Consider the following 15380-nt stretch of genomic DNA (forward strand, 5'->3'; position numbering starts at 1 on the left):
GCAACCCCCTCCCCCTGAAGCCTGGGACCCCTGAACAACAAACCCCACATTGTTCCTTAGCTGGCTCAGGCTGGAGGGATAGCAGCTCTTTCCCAAGACTGACTGGCCTGCTGACTAGCTTTTCAAGCCATTCACGTTGGCTGGCTTGGAAGGTGGCAACCGGATAGGGTCTACGAGCCACCATTTCCCCACCCCTTTCAGCTCTGGGCCAGCCAGCAGGCAGGAGGGAGGGAGGTCCAGAGTGTGCCCTTTGTGGAAGAGGCCAACAAACAGGATGCTGAACCCACCCACCCCACCCCCTAGCCTTCCACCCTCAATCCTCTCCCTGCCCCTGACTTCACCTCAGTTCACCCGACCCGTTTCCTCCTCCCTTAGGAGCCCTTGGTGTGTGCAGGGCTCGGGTGGAGAGAGGATAGGAGAAAGCACATCCTTGCTGGTTCTGTTCAGAGACATGGGCCCACCTTTGCCCCACCCCCCATTCAACTACCCACACACTCAAAGTTCCTGAACACAAAGCTGGAGACTGGTCACTGTAGCAACAGGTCTGCCGAGAAATGGGTGGGTGTCATTCTTGAGCACAAAGGGTGCGTATGGCAGCTCTATCGCTTAGCAACAGCCTCCCTCTCTTGGCCAGCATCGATGGCCTTCGAGAGGCGGGTGCCAGGGAGTGAGAACAAGGCTGTTCAGATTCGAGTGGTGGGGAGGGAGACTTGACTGGGCAGGCCATGACCCAGGGGTGACTGAGCAAAGAATGGAGTTGGGCTGCCCACGACCCTGTGCCCTTGAGGACCTGTACTAGAAAAGGTTCTAGATTGGCCTGGTGAGCAAGAGTCTTTGTGGAACCCAGAGCAAAGCACCAGAGAAAGATGGCTTCAGGGCAAGCCGGGCTTGTGGGAAAGGGATGTTAGTGGTCCGGGCTGAGAGGTTCGTCTCTGGCTCATAGCCCAGCAGAGAGAAGGGGTCTTTGGAAGATACCTCAGAGAAAGAACTGAGGGAAATGACTTCAAGGGCAGGAGCCAGTAGGAGAAGCTACTGGGCCTACCGGGACCAACTGTAGAATCCTGCTAGGAAGGGTGATATGGTGGGGGCGGTGGGGGCGGTGGGGGCTGTGCGGGAAGGCAGCTGGGCCGTCTAAGAGCCAAACAGTCCACTCCAAGAAGCTGAATAAGAGCCACTGTTAGAGTGAGGGAGGCTGAGAGGCTGTGTGGCTCACGAAAGGAAGGCCTCTGGATTTCCTCAAATGGGGGCTTTGTGGAGAGGGTGAACGGAGGCAGGGGCTCCAGAGACAAGTGGGCCGATTTCCCAGGGGCATCTGGGTTTAGCTGTGGATAAAGGTCTAGTTCCCAGTTCCCAATGCCTTCCCTCCTCTCTGTCCCTTAAAAGCTGTAACATCCTCAGAAACCCCTCCCCCAAGGCAGAACTATAAGCCCAGGCTTAGGGGACTGCCCAGTCCCAGAAAAGGGCAGTCCGTTACATGTCTAGGCACTACCACTCGTGGACAAGGAAGTTCCGTGGGCACAGGGTTGTGGTACCTACTTTATTGTTTTTCCAGAATGGCCTTCTACAGGAAAGCACCTAACGGGAGGCAGGGGTCAGGCAATGCAACCGCAGTACCTCTAAGAACGGAAGACAGAAGTGAGAGACTCCTCTGGGAAAAGGGAAGGGACATTCAGGGCTAAGACAGACCCACTTTAGAAAATGGAATCCTGGGGCTGGGGATTTAGCTCAGTGGTAGAGCGCTTACCTAGGAAGCGCAAGGCCCTGGGTTCGGTCCCCAGCTCCGAAAAAAAGAACCAAAAAAAAAAAAAAAAAATGGAATCCTGGGCTTGGTTAGGTGAGCCCCCCTAGAAGTGCCTGGTCCAGGATAGGGAGCTAGGTAGAAGTAGAGAAATGATCATCGACATCATAGTGGTCCAACAATAGTTGGAGCTCATCAACACAGGATCCATCATGATGATGGAGGGGCTCAGCCAATAGTCAGATCCTAAGACCAAAGGGAGAACAGGCAAAAGGCCATGCCCGGGCTCGAGGGTGGCCAGATGGAGATGCTGGGCAACTCTAATGGCTAGACAGATCTCCATCTACAAGTGGGAAGGACAAGGCTGGCAGGTCCCTCTGAGGGTAAGAACAGCATTGTTTGTAGATGGAGCTTTGAAAAGCCCAGTCGTTGACAAAATAAGCCAAGTCCATCTCTAAACAGCAGGATGAGAGAGAGGCCAAAGTGAGACCATGTGAAAGAATCAGCAGACCGCCATGGATCGGCATGGCCCCCCTCCCCTGCCTGCTCTGTGCCTGCTCCTGTTCCCCCATGGGCTCAGCAAGGGGTGCCCAGGGGCAGGAGTGGGGGTGACTCCCTGGGCTTGTGGAAGTAGATGGAGGAGGACACTTCGGCCTTAAGCTTGCTGTCCGCGCTGACAGTGGCTGAGGAGTCTGATGCCCCACCACATTCTTCACAGCAGCAACAGCAGCAGCAATCCAGGAAGGCCTGGCCTAGCGGCCTGCAGATGCACAGGAGGAGCACGGGAGTGATGGCGCCCTTGAAGAACGTGGAGAACTGGTTGATGAGGCCCAGGAGGTCCAGGGTCTGCCTCGTGAGCTCAGTGGAGAGGTAAGCCACCACGATGTTGCAGACGTTTTCAGGGAGCGTACAGAAGGCATAGACCACAGTCAGGCCCACCACGGTGCTGTTAAGCTGACTCTCACACTGCTCATGTCTGCCCGCTCTACACTCAGGCTTCCTGCCCGGTGGGCCCCGCACCCGCCATGTCACCAGCTGACAGGTGACGGTGAAGAGGATGGGCAGACAGAAGTAGCAACCAAAATACCACCACATGCGGGCATTCTGGTAGGTCATCACCAGCGAATAGAGGGATTCGGGCAGGTCAGCTGAAGGTTTCATGATACATGAGTCCACAGTTCCCATGGTGGGAGTGGGCTCTTGTGCCAGCTGCCACAGCAGGAGTTCAGGCACAGCCAGCATCATGGAGCCCACCCAGATGACAGCCAGTTTAGCCAGGATTGATTGGCATCTCTCAATGGGTCTCACCTTTGGCAGGGTGCTGGTGGCCACATGGAATCGGTCTATGCCCAGGGCACAGAGACTGAAGGTTGTGACTCCCAGGGAGGAGACCTGTGAACAAGGATGTAGAAGAGAGAGTGCTCAGTTGAATAATTACGGAGGCAATGACATCCTGGTCCAGGCTGAACAGGCACATGAGTTACACGTGAACAGAGAATAGTAGCCGTGATAGTAACTGCTGTTGGTGAAGCATTCTCTCCCCAGCCCGCACTTCCTTTATGTCACAAACTCTCAATTATGCCCCTGCATAACATCAACACACACACACAGTGTGATCCTAGCACTCCAATGCACCGTCATACAGAAGAAACAGAAGTGTAGGCAGGAAAAGTGACTTGTCCACAACCGCACAGGCAATGAATGGGGAAACTTAGGTGGGTGGGTATTTCTTCTTCCTTTTTCCACATCCCACAGACCCTGATGTCCCTCAGACACTGGAAGTCACCTCTAAGGAAGAACCAGGACAAAGACATAGAAACTCTGGGTTTAGTCTGGACGGACGGCATGTACAGGGAACCCCAGAACTTGAGAGGCAGAGACAGGAGAATCACAAGTTCAAGGCCAACCTTGGCCAAACAAAATTTGGAGACTAGCCTGGGATATATGAGATCCGGTCTCAAAACAGATGGAAGGGAAAGAAGGGAGAGAGGGAAAGAACAAATGGACACTGAAAGAAGAAAGGCAGTGGTGGCACAGGTCTTTAATCCCAGCACTCCAGAGGCAAAGACAGGTGGGTCTCTGAGTTCGAGGCCAGCCTGGTCTACAGAGTGAGTTCCAGGATAGCCAGGGTTACACAGAGAAACCCTGTCTCGAATTAAAAAAATAAATAAATAGAAGAATGGACAAATTTTGGATTTTTGCAGGTCTTTCTACTTTCTGCGCCTTCTCATGGGAGACCACTGAGTTAAGGCCATGGAACTGGGCCTGCTCTCTCTATCACTTCCACCCTGCCCACTCTGTCCTAGGCTGTCCAATATGGTGACAGCAGCCCCTGGAGAGCAGCCTGAGCTCTCCCTATCCCCACACACTGTTCATCCAGCAGCACGCAGGAAAATCACCCCAGTTGAGCCAAGAGGAAGCCAGAGCAGCAGGGCAAGAAACACCAGCTAGTGAGAGGAAAGACCCCTGAGCTGCTGGCTCCCTCTGGGGGGTTGTGCTCCCCTCCCTCCCTCTTTCTCTGGCTGGGGCAACACAATCCAGGGCTTATTTGCACTGCCACCAAGTGTCCTTTGTAAGAACCCCAACCCCCTCTCTTGGCAGGGGAGCCTGGGCCTGCCGAGGAGCGGCCTCTGAGGAAAACAGCAAAACACTGTTCTTTCTCTTTTCTCCTACGGCTCAGAAACGGTTCCAAATCTTACCAAGGGGCCATCCTGGGGTCTTCCCTACAGGAGAGTTCTGGGCAGCAGCAGAGGCTTATAGCCACACGCAAGAGCTGCTGTGTACCTGCCTTCTTCCTCCTTCTCCTTAAGCCATGCCCAAGTAAAAGCCACCGCAGGCTAAATTGATTCTAAACACTTCCAGGATGTTACTCATTTTAATCCTTCAAGATTCAGGACTAACCACGGAGTGAGTGACACACACCTGTAAAGCTAGTGCTCTGGAGTGGGGAGGAGAACTAGGAAGTCAAGACCATCCTCCATTACACAGTGAATTTGGAGCCAAGGGGAACAATGGGAGACCATGGAGAGAGAGAGAGAGAGAGAGAGAGAGAGAGAGAGAGAGAGAGAGAGAGAGAGAGGGGGGGGAGAGAGAGAAGAGAGAGAGAGAAGAGAGAGGGGGGAGAGAGAGAAGAGAGAGAGAGAGAGAGAGAGAGAGAGAGAGAGAGAGAGGAGAGAGAGGGAGGAGAGAGAGAGAAGAGAGAGAGAGTTGGGCATAAACTAACTGGGTTTGATGCTTATGCCTGTCACCCCAGCACTGGGGAAGCTGAGACTGAGTTCAAGGACATCTTCAGCAACATAGCAAGTTGAAGCCAGACTGGGTTACATAAGAATACATCTAGGGGCTGGGGATTTAGCTCAGTGGTAGAGCGCTTACCTAGGAAGAGCAAGGCCCTGGGTTCGGTCCCCAGCTCCGAAAAAAAGAACCCAAAAAAAAAAAAAAAAAAAAAAAAGAATACATCTAAATGTTGGGGATTTAGCTCAGTGGTAGAGCGCTTGCCTAGCAGGCACAAGGCCCTGGGTTCGATCCCCAGCTCCAGAAAAAAAAAAAAAAAACTAAATAAGAATACATCTAAAGGGCTGGAGAGATGGCTCAGCTGTTAAAGGCTAGGCTCACAACCAAAAATATAAGAATACATCTAAAAAATAGGATAATTAATAATAATAATAATAATAATAATAATAATAATAATAATAATAAAGTGGGGACTGGTTGCTGGACATGGCTATCAGGCCTACAAAACTTTAACTAATTGGGTGGCTAAGAAAAAAAGATTCAAGGCCTATCTAGATTACTTCTGAGTAACTTAGTCAGACCCTGTCTCAAAATGAATAAAAAGAGAACTGGTGATACAGCGCAGTAGTGGTGGGCTACTGACCTAGCATGCACAAGGCCTTGAGTTCAAGCTCTCAGGCTAAAAGTGGGGGGAGGTGTAGGCTAGAGGTATAATTCAGCAGAATGCTTATCTATGTGAAAAGCCCTGGGTTCAACCCCAAGAAAAAAATAGTGCCAGACATGGTGGCACACAGCAACAATCCCAACCCTTTGGAGGCAGAGGTTGAAGACTGTCATTAGCTTGAGTTTGGGCTTCAGCTATAGTTCAATACCAGATCTGGCAAGGTTACAGGGAAAGACCCTGTCTCAAAACAACAGCAGCAATGACAAAGTTTTGGGGCTCGAAGAGTGCATGTTCAGTATGTGTGAAGCCCTTAAGTTCATCCCCAACTCATTCAGATAATTATCAGCCTAGATGAGAACACTGAGTTTTAGGCAAGTTAAATAACTTACTGAGGTCACTTGGCCAGCAGCAGAAAAGAGCCCAGTTTCTACTATCATCTACTCAGTTCCAAAGCAATGTGTTGGCCCAGCACAGTGGTACAGTTATTCCCAAACTCAGGAGACAGAGGCAGGAAGATCTCTATGAGTTAGAGACCAGCCTGGTTTATATGGCAAGTTCTAAGCCAGCAAGAAATGAGACCCTATCTAAAACAAAACAACACACACACACACACACACACACACACACACACACACACACACACACACACAGAGTTCATGTACCTAAACATTTAGTCACTTAGCTCACCCTGGTAAGATATAAAGGCCAATGTCATTCCTGGTGGCTCATAACTTTAATCTTAGCACTCTGAAGGCAGAGACAGGTAGAGCCCAGAAAGTGAGTGTGAGGCCAGCCTGGTCTATACTCAGTGAGTTCAAGGCTAGAAAGAGGCACATAAATGAGATGTTCCATCAAATAATAAAATGCAAAAGCCATTTGGACCACCGAATAGATGGCCTCCGTGTGTTAAGAGTACAGGAAAAAAAAAAAACTGTTTCAACTTCTAAGCCTCAGAGAGAAACCAATCTTGAAATAATCATTAATACAGCTAATTGGGGTTTGAACCTGTGTCTAGCTCATGAGAAGGCCATTATTCCTTTCATTATTCCCCTTGTAGCCAAGATTTATTAATTTTTTTTAAAAATCTTTTTTTTTTTCTTTTCTTTTTTTCGGAGCTGGGGACCGAACCCAGGGCCTTGCGCTTCCTAGGCAAGCGCTCTACCACTGAGCTAAATCCCCAACCCCTGCAGTAGTTTGATTAAGCTGTCTCTCTGTTGTCTACACAGCCATTCTCACCCAGGTGCTTATTCTAACAAGGAAGTCCCCATCCAAGGATGTTCAGAACTACACTTCAGAATAATAGAGCAAACCAGCTAGAAGGGCCATCTGGTCTACCCTCACTGCTTGCTAGCTAAGGAAGCAGGGGGAAGAGATGAGATATGTCCAGTGTGAAGCAAAATACAGTGACAGAGCTGACACTACTGTTCTTATAAGTACCCAGAAGTAGGGCTTGCCTCTCAGAGAGGCCTTAGGAGGACAGTAATGGAGATGACCTTGAAAAAAGGTGACAATAATTTCAGACAGGAAAGGAAAAAGGGCCCTGTCCTAGTGTTTGCACCCACGGGGAATGAACACAGACTCAACCTGGGGTGTTAGTAGAAAACTGCTAGAATGTCAGGACACCAAAGGGTTAAAAAAAAACAGGAGCCATGGGTACAAGGCAAGCAAGAGGCACAATAAAAGAAAAAGGAGGATAAAAGAGAAAGGGCTTGGCAGAGGGAGACATCAGAGACAGCTCAGAATCTAGAGAAAAGGGTGTGTCCTCTGTGCAGCTACTCCTACAGCAGACTAGGTTGTTGGTCCCAAGTCAGTGGTCTTGCATACCTGCCTGTTCATCTGGCTTGGCTTGCTTTCCTGAGAGCTACCAGAAGCCAATATTGAGTTTGTTTCCCTCCCTGATGGGGTTTGTCTCCTTCCCCAATGACACAGAGAAAACTAGATGAATGAGAACCCCAGAGTGCTGGGATTATACACACTTACAGATCTGTTCTCCGGGTCTTTGCAGACACTAGAGCCCTTTCCCTGGGATTAGCCTACAATTGGGCTATAGAAAGACATACTCACCTCCATGAAGGGCACTGCTCGGCAAGAAACATCCCCAAGTAGCCTCTGCTTGGTGATCTCATTGAAGATGACAATTGGTAGGCAGAAGAAGAGGACCAGGAAATCCCAGAGAGCCAGGCTGGCAAGGATAGAGTTCCAGGCACTCTTCAAGTAGTAGCTGTGCCACACAATGCACATGACAGACAGATTGCCCACGATACCCACAGCAAATACCACCAGAGCCAGGAGCATGACGGCATAGGCACTATAGGAGCTCTCGGTCACCGGATACAGGGGGTTCTGAATCTGCAGCCTCTGACTTGGTGTCCCGGTCAGGTTGGTCCTCAGCTCTTGTCCACTCTCTGAGGTGGCCCCATCCTTGTCTGGGTTGGGGCTAGTGGCCACCAAAGGCTTGGTGGGCTGCAGGCCAGCAGGGTGGATGGGCTTGGGGTACTCAGCCCACTCCTCAGGTACATAGTGCTGTACCTCCTTGGGCCCCTCGTCCTTGGTACCTCTTCGGGGTCGACTCTGCTGCTCCTGGACCTTGGCTCTATGACCACCCAAAGATAAGGTGGCAGCCCCAGAGACCTCACTCGGCCCCACAGCCAACACGACAGCAAGAGAGACAGCCAGGGGCCACAGCCACCGCATGGCCAGGAAAGCAGGGCACAGCTGCCTCAGAGAGGTGAGGGCGAGGGACCTAAGGACTGTGTGGAATTAAGAGAGGCAGCTGGCAGCTGGGTCCGCCTCCAGTCAGGCGTCTGGCTTGGATATGGCCCTTCCTCCCATCCTGTTGGCCATGGTCTGGCCAGGGCCCTCTGCTGGACACTGAGCTGTCTGTGCTGGCCACACACATTGCATTCCCTACCACATCCCTTCTAAGTCCACAGCAGGACAGATTGAGTAGCCCTCAGAGGGACCTGCTCCAATCACTGCTACCGGGGAAATGAGTCTTGCAAGTGATGTAGAGGCAGACTATAATTAGAGCATAGATCTCCTAGCTCTACCCAATTCTAAGGCAGATCCTACAGTCAAAACAGAATGATATGGCTTGTAATACCAGCCCTTGGGAGGTTGAGACACGGGGACAGAGTTCAAGGCCAGCTTGGGCTACATAGCAAGATCCTGTTTTTGTTTTTGTTTTGTCTTGTTAAAAAATTGCCAAGGTCAAAACTCGAATTATAAGAATTGCCAGAACTATTAAATACGTGTCTAGGTGTACCATTCAGCTGGGGTTTGTTTTTGTTTGTTTGTTTGTTTGTTTTTAAAGACAGGGTCTCTCTGTGTAGCCCTGGCTGTCCTGAAACTCACTCTATAAACCAGGCTGGCCTGTTACTCAGAGGTCCGCCTGCCTCTGCCTCCTGAGTGCTGGAAATAAAGGTGTGTGCCACCAACGTCCGTCAGCTGGGTTCTTGATGGTTCTTAATACGTTTGGTGGGGATCTATTTCTCAAGTTAAAAATGTAAGATCTGTGGTAGTCTTTCTTCTTCTTCTTCTCCTTCTCCTTCTCCTTCTCCTTCTTCTTCTTTTCGGAGCTGGGGACCGAACCCAGGGCCTTGCGCTTGCTAGGCAAGCACTCTACCACTGAGCTAAATCCCCAATCCCCTGTGGTAGTCTTAATAACTATGTAGTTGACACAAGGTAGAGCCAAGTTCAAACAATGGAGCTGACTCCATAGCCTTTTAACTCAATCCTGGTCTCAGTAGACCCATTCCTTGCCTCCTAGCCACACACACTCCCAAAGGAGAGCAGCAACAAACAAAAATTCAAAGCACCACACTCTACAATGGGGGCCATGTCTTAGTGGGCGCTTGCCTAGCATGTTTGAGACCCTGGGTTTCCTCCCCAGCCCTGGAACTACAGGAAAACAAAAACAAAAATTAAAATGAAACTAAAGTTATGAAAGTACAGTGGAAAGAAAGGAGATAGATAAGCAAATCATAGATAAGCAAATCATTAATTGCACCTCATGGCCTGATAGATACAGTGGAAGGCAGGGCCAAGGTACAGGGGCGAGTCCGAGGAGCCTGGGGCTGTCTGGAAGTTCTCCAAAGCAAGATGACTTTTGAATGAAGCCTTAAAGGAACCCCAGAGAAGGATGGAAAGATGCTCCAGGCAGAAGCACACCCAATGGCAGGGGCCTGAAAGTAGGTGGTGTTCCCGCCAAATAGCTAGAATGTGCAGGAGGCTGGGGTGCTAGGAAAATGGAGAGGAAAGCAATGAGGTTGGGGTAAGAGTCGCCAGATGAAGGCGCAAGAAGGCTTTCATATGCTAGACCAGGAGTTCAGATGTTGTGGTGCGCACCCATTTTTTTTAAAGATTTATTTATTATGTATATGAGTACACTGTAGCTGTCTTCTGACACACCAGAAGAGGGCATCGGATCCCATCATAGATGGTTGTGAGCCACCATGTGGTTGCTGGGATTTGAACTCAGGACCTCTGGAAGAGCAGTCAGTGCGCCTAACCACTGAGCCATTTCTCCAGCCCAAGGTGCGCACCTTTAATCCCAGCAGGAGGGAAACAGAGGCAAGTAGATCTCTGAGTTCACTCTGGTCTACAGAGTGAATTCCAGAACCACCAGTGCCACATAGAGAAACCCTGCCTCTAAAACAAAACAGATGTTTTCCCAGAGGCAAGGGAGAATACTACATACTGTCACACAGAGGAGCACTGACCAGGTTCCTTTCAAGGGTTCTAGGATGGGCAGACAGCACAAGCAGATGAGATGTATCGTTTCCAGCAGGGCCAGCAACACTGAGGGGTTCACTGCAGGGAGTGTGGGAGATACCAAGGCTGAGGGAACAGACTCTGTCCATCCATCTCTGCAGGACAGACCTGCTGGGTACCAGTGGAAATCTGTATGCTGGGGCACTAGGATGTCGATTTCTGTCGTTAAGGAGAACAGCCAAAGCAAACAGGAGACAGGGGCTGGCTGGGAGCTATTTACTCAGTCCACTGGCAAGCATTCTTCACTGAGCACTGCTACCAAGACTTTCAATATGAAAGCAGCTTTACCAGACTTCCTGACCAGGAACCTTGCCACCCTACCCAGTAGGTCCTGACATGCTGTGTAAAACTAGGGGTTTCAGGAGAAAAAAAGAGAAAGACAGGAGTGCGCATCCTCTGCTGAGGAGTCTTGGGGAACTGCCAGAGCTCTGTCTGAAGTCTGGCATATCAGCCAGGAGCTCAGCTGATCACCACCACGAACCAAATTATGTCATCAGAGAGGACGCTTGGACCCCACATCCTGTGTCCTTGGGAAACTTAAGAGAAGTGCCAAGACCCACCCTGAGCATCCCATGCTCCTCTGCGCTCAGAATCAGCCAGACTTTTCTAATCCTCCCGGAGAACTGCTGCAAAGGACCTGCCCCAGAGCCACTCTGGTCTTTTGTCTTTCCACCTCCCATGACATTAGGCTGCTACCATTAAGATCCTCCACCTTCTTTCTGCCTTATGCAGTACCTAGTTGAGCGAAGGGGCGTCATCGTTGTTTGTGCTGAACATTCCCAAAGTACCAGGCGCTGTCCTAAACACTCATAATTACTAGTTAGCCTGTAGATCATTACGCAGGCTCAGAGAGATAAAGGAACCAGCTCAAAGGCACACAGTTCGAAAGTGACTGCCGAGATCTGAACGAAGGTTTATTTAACTCTCAACCCTAACCCCGCCCCCTGCCCTCCCCGCCCTACCCCCCTCTCCTTTGTAGTTTGCAGAGATGCTCTACACCAACCCTCTTACTTCTCAGACGTGGAAACAGAAGACCTGCGAGGCCAAGTCCCACGGCAACAGACTCAGCAGTAACTGCGTATGTACGTACATTCCTCACTTGCTTCACCCACACCTGCCAGAAACGTTTAGATCAGTGGTTCTCAACCTGTGGGTCACGACCCCCTTGGAGTCGAACGATCCTTTCACAGGAGTTAAATATGACCATTGGCAAACATAAATGTTCACACAGTAATTCATAACAGTAGCAAAAACACAGTTATAGGGTAGCGATGGGAAATTTTATGGCTGAGGGGGTCACCACAATGAGGAACCGTATTAAAGGGTCGCGGCATTAGGAGGTTGAGAACCACTGGGCTAGATCTTAGCACCGGACTAAAGGAAGCAAGCGTTAGGTCTCTGCTTTTCCTTCACATTTACACATATACCACATCCTGCTTCATATTGTGCTTGCACACACCAGACACTCTGCGAACCTTAAGAAGCTGGCTCAATTCAATGGGTAAGAGAGTTTGCTGTGCAAAACAGAAGAGACTTGAGTTCCAATGCCAGCACCACATAAAAAGCCGGGGTGTGTTGGGGGCTAGAAAGATGGCTCAGTCGTTAAGAGCATTTGTTGCTCTTGCAAAGGACCTGGGTTCAATTCCCAGACTCATCTGTAACCCAGTCCCAGGGGATCAGAAAGGCATATATATATGTGATGCACGTGCATAAAGTATTCACGCACACAAAGCAAATAAATCTTTTTTTAAAAGTGTGGTTGTATATATCCACAACTCCAGTGCCATGGGGCAGAGATAGGAGGATGTCTGTGGCTCTCTGGAGACAGGCTAGCCTCTGGTTTACCGAAGACTTTATCTCAAAGGCAGAGTGATGGAGCAGGACACCCCATATGTTCCTCTGGGTTGGTCTACACAGGTGCACATGAACGCGCGCGCGCACACACACGCACACGCACACGCACACGCTCACGCGCGCGTACGCACACTTCTTCAAATGCCTAAAGGACACGTGATCTCCTTGTTGATCTCCATTAAGACAGCTGATATACCAGAGGCCACTAGGTGGAGCCAAATGTTCAGAGTTGGAGACTAAGCCTAGTCTCCAGCCTTGGTTCCCTCCTGTACTGGGCCTTAGCTATCCCACAGTATCCAAGTCCAGCCCGCGGCTTTTGTGAGCTGCGGGCGGATCTAATCCAAACACAGAAGGTGGTACCATGAGCTCACTGCAACCCAACTCCAGAGGGTCCACCTACCTGCAAAGTGCTCTCCACCCTTGACTGCTTCTAGAAGCTTCTAGACCAGGCTGGAGGAACACTTGCTTGGAGAACCCCAGGCAGGCACTGAAGAGTTCCCAGCTCCCGCGAATGTCTCTCCTTGAGTCTCCGTGATCCCAGGAATTCCCCTAGCTTCCACCTGCAAGTTTCCCCTCTGGTGGCTAAAGACTGGTGTTGCGCAGGTGGGAGGGAGATAGGGAGGGAGAAAGAGGCTGGGGCTGTCCCTGGCAATGAAGTAGGTGAGGGCTCCTCACCAAGGAAAATAATCCAAGCCCATATTTCACAGAACAAACGCCATTGCCTTGCACAAGACTCCCAGCTACTTAGTGGCCCAGGTGCTTAACCCTGCTTCAGCCTCTCACCCATAGCATGGGGCAGCAACAGGCTCCTGAGAAGTGGGAAGATCAGTGTTAATACTGGGGGCAATGTGCGACTCACTTATTTAAAGATTTATTTATTTTATGTGTATGATGAGTATTTCATCTGTATGTGTGTGTATGTGTGTGTGAGTGTGTGTGTGTGTGTGTGTGTGTGTGTGTGTGTGTGTACGTGTACCCCCTGCATACATACCTGGTGCCACAGATCCCCTGGAACTGGAGTTACAAACAGCTGTGAGCTGCCTCGTGGGTCCTGGGAATTGAACCCAGGTCCTCTAAAGGAGCAGCCAGTGCTCCTAATCACTGAGCCATTTCTCCAGTCCCATGTGACTCACTTTTTAAAACGCTAGCCACTAGAGAGATTTCATTTCTTCCCTCAGTAGCCTTGTGAGAGAGGGTTCTAGCTATGATTTTCCTTTAACAGGGTTGGAAATCAAAGCAGAAAGGCAGGAGATGGGTAAAATTGAATCGAATAGGACAGATTCTAACCAGAGAGCCTGTTTCAAGAAGTCAAAATAAACTAAAAAAGCTAAAAGTTGCATATTACAAACAAAAGTTCATCTTACAAACATTTATTTGTTGAGCACCTACAGTGTCTTGGGCTTTGTTCTGGCTGATCAGAGCCTTGGTGAGGCACAGAGAATGCCCTGGTGAAATTCACCTTTGAGATGGCTGTCTGTGGGAATGCACACGAGAACCAGGAGGATTAGCCTGAAGCAGCCTGGACTGTGTAGCAAAGGTGCACATAGGGACCCTGCCTCAAGAAGAAAAATTAGGAGGGAGGTTGGAGAGATGGCTCAGTGGTTAAGGATTCTTGTTTTCTGTTCAGAGGACCCGAGTGTATCAACGTTTAGTTCCCTGCACATACTTCCGGTTTACGACCATCTGCAACTCCAGCTCCAGGGGCTATAGCACCCTCTTCTGGCCTTTAAAGTCTCTGCACTCAGATGCACAAGTACAGATTCACACATAGACACACAAATAATTAAAAATAATAAATAAGTTTTTCAAAATAAAAAGACGGAGCACGAGAGGAAGGGTCCACCTACTTGTGAAGGAAAAGCTGATTCCCAGTGATCCCCAAAAGTGTGGTGAAAGGCATGGAGGGAAAGGACAGAGACCTGAAAGTCCATGGGACCTCCCCAGCCTTCACTTAATCTTTGGTGAGTAGAGGTGCCATGCCTGCTCTGAAGTCTCAAAAGATGCTGTGACAGTGAGATGCCACTGTGTGGCCTTTTATACATAAATGAAAAGGCTTAGTGCTAGGATGTGGCTTAGAGGGAAAGTAATTAGCCTGGAGTGCACAAAGCCCTGGCTTCAATCCCTAGCTTGCAAAAATAAATAAATAAATAAATACATACATACATACATACATACATACATACATACATACATAAATAATCAAAATTAGGTAAATTTGGGAAGGTTGTTTCTGTTTAGAGGTAGAAATTTTTAAGGTAGACTTTCACTATGTAGCCTTGGCTGACCTGAAACTTGATACGTAGACCAGGCTGACCTCAAACTCAGAGATCCACCAATTCTGCCTCCCATGCACTGGGATTAAAGGTGCGCGCTACCATTCCAGGCAAAATTAAATAAAACTGTAAATGGCAAGCCTTCTGTGATGCTGAAAGCTGGTACTTATCAATGTCTGGAGGGACAGAAACACCCGGCAATTTGCATGCAATATGCCTTTGCCCAACTCACTCTGCCCTGTAGTCCCACAGTGCAAGGGTGGCACCAGAGAGGCCAACCAGGGGATTCTGATGTTCTGATGCAAGCTGGAGTTCAAAATACACTATGTTAAGTATTATTGTATTCAAACAGAAGGTCTCCTGGTACGGTTCTAAGTAGGGCACTGAGGGAGGGTCACTGGTCCTAGAAGAACCCAGACAATGGAGTTACTGAACATCTGGTACACATTGCCCATGGCCTCCTATCTGGGTCCTCAGTGCCTGGCATTCACGAGATACTTAAAATGTTTAAGGGGATACACAAGGGAGTGTATCAGATAAAGTCTTTTTTTTTTTTTTTCTTTTTCTGAGGACCGAACCCAGGGCCTTGTGCTTGCTAGGCAAGCGCTCTACCACTGAGCTAAATCCCCAACCCCAAGGTGCTTACTTCTAAGCCCAGCAACCTGAGTTTCATCCCTGGGACCTACATGATAGAAGGAGAAAACTAATTCCAACCTGTTGTCGGCTGATCTCCGCTCTCGCCGATGCACAACACGCAAAGCATGTGTACTCATTAATACACTGCAATTAAAAGCTTTTTACTGGGGGACTGGGGTATTGATCAAAGGGTAGTGTTTGCCTAGGA

General features: G+C 49.5%; 1 protein-coding gene across 1 annotated transcript; it reads right to left on the bottom strand.

Moving 5' to 3' along the window:
- Positions 1-1523: 1523 nt before the first annotated feature.
- Positions 1524-8373, bottom strand: Gpr37l1 (G protein-coupled receptor 37-like 1). The gene is made up of 2 exons (NM_145784.2): positions 7701-8373; positions 1524-3130 (listed from the first exon to the last, which is right to left on the bottom strand). Exons 1-2 carry the CDS (start codon positions 8328-8330, stop codon positions 2315-2317), a joined length of 1446 nt encoding a protein of 481 aa, NP_665727.2. The 5' UTR covers positions 8331-8373; the 3' UTR covers positions 1524-2314.
- Between the last annotated feature and the right edge of the window lie 7007 nt (positions 8374-15380).

The sequence above is a fragment of the Rattus norvegicus genome, chromosome 13 (assembly GCF_036323735.1).
Source record: "Rattus norvegicus strain BN/NHsdMcwi chromosome 13, GRCr8, whole genome shotgun sequence".
In the NCBI taxonomy this organism is placed as follows: Eukaryota; Metazoa; Chordata; class Mammalia; order Rodentia; family Muridae; genus Rattus; species Rattus norvegicus.

Coding starts and splice junctions, on each gene's coding strand:
- Gpr37l1 (NM_145784.2), bottom strand. CDS start 8,330: ATGCGGTGGCTGTGGCCCCTGGCTGTCTCTCTTGCTGTCGTGTTGGCT. Junction 3,131..7,700: donor GAGCAGTGCCCTTCATGGAG/GTGAGTATGTCT, acceptor CCTTGTTCACAG/GTCTCCTCCCTGGGAGTCAC.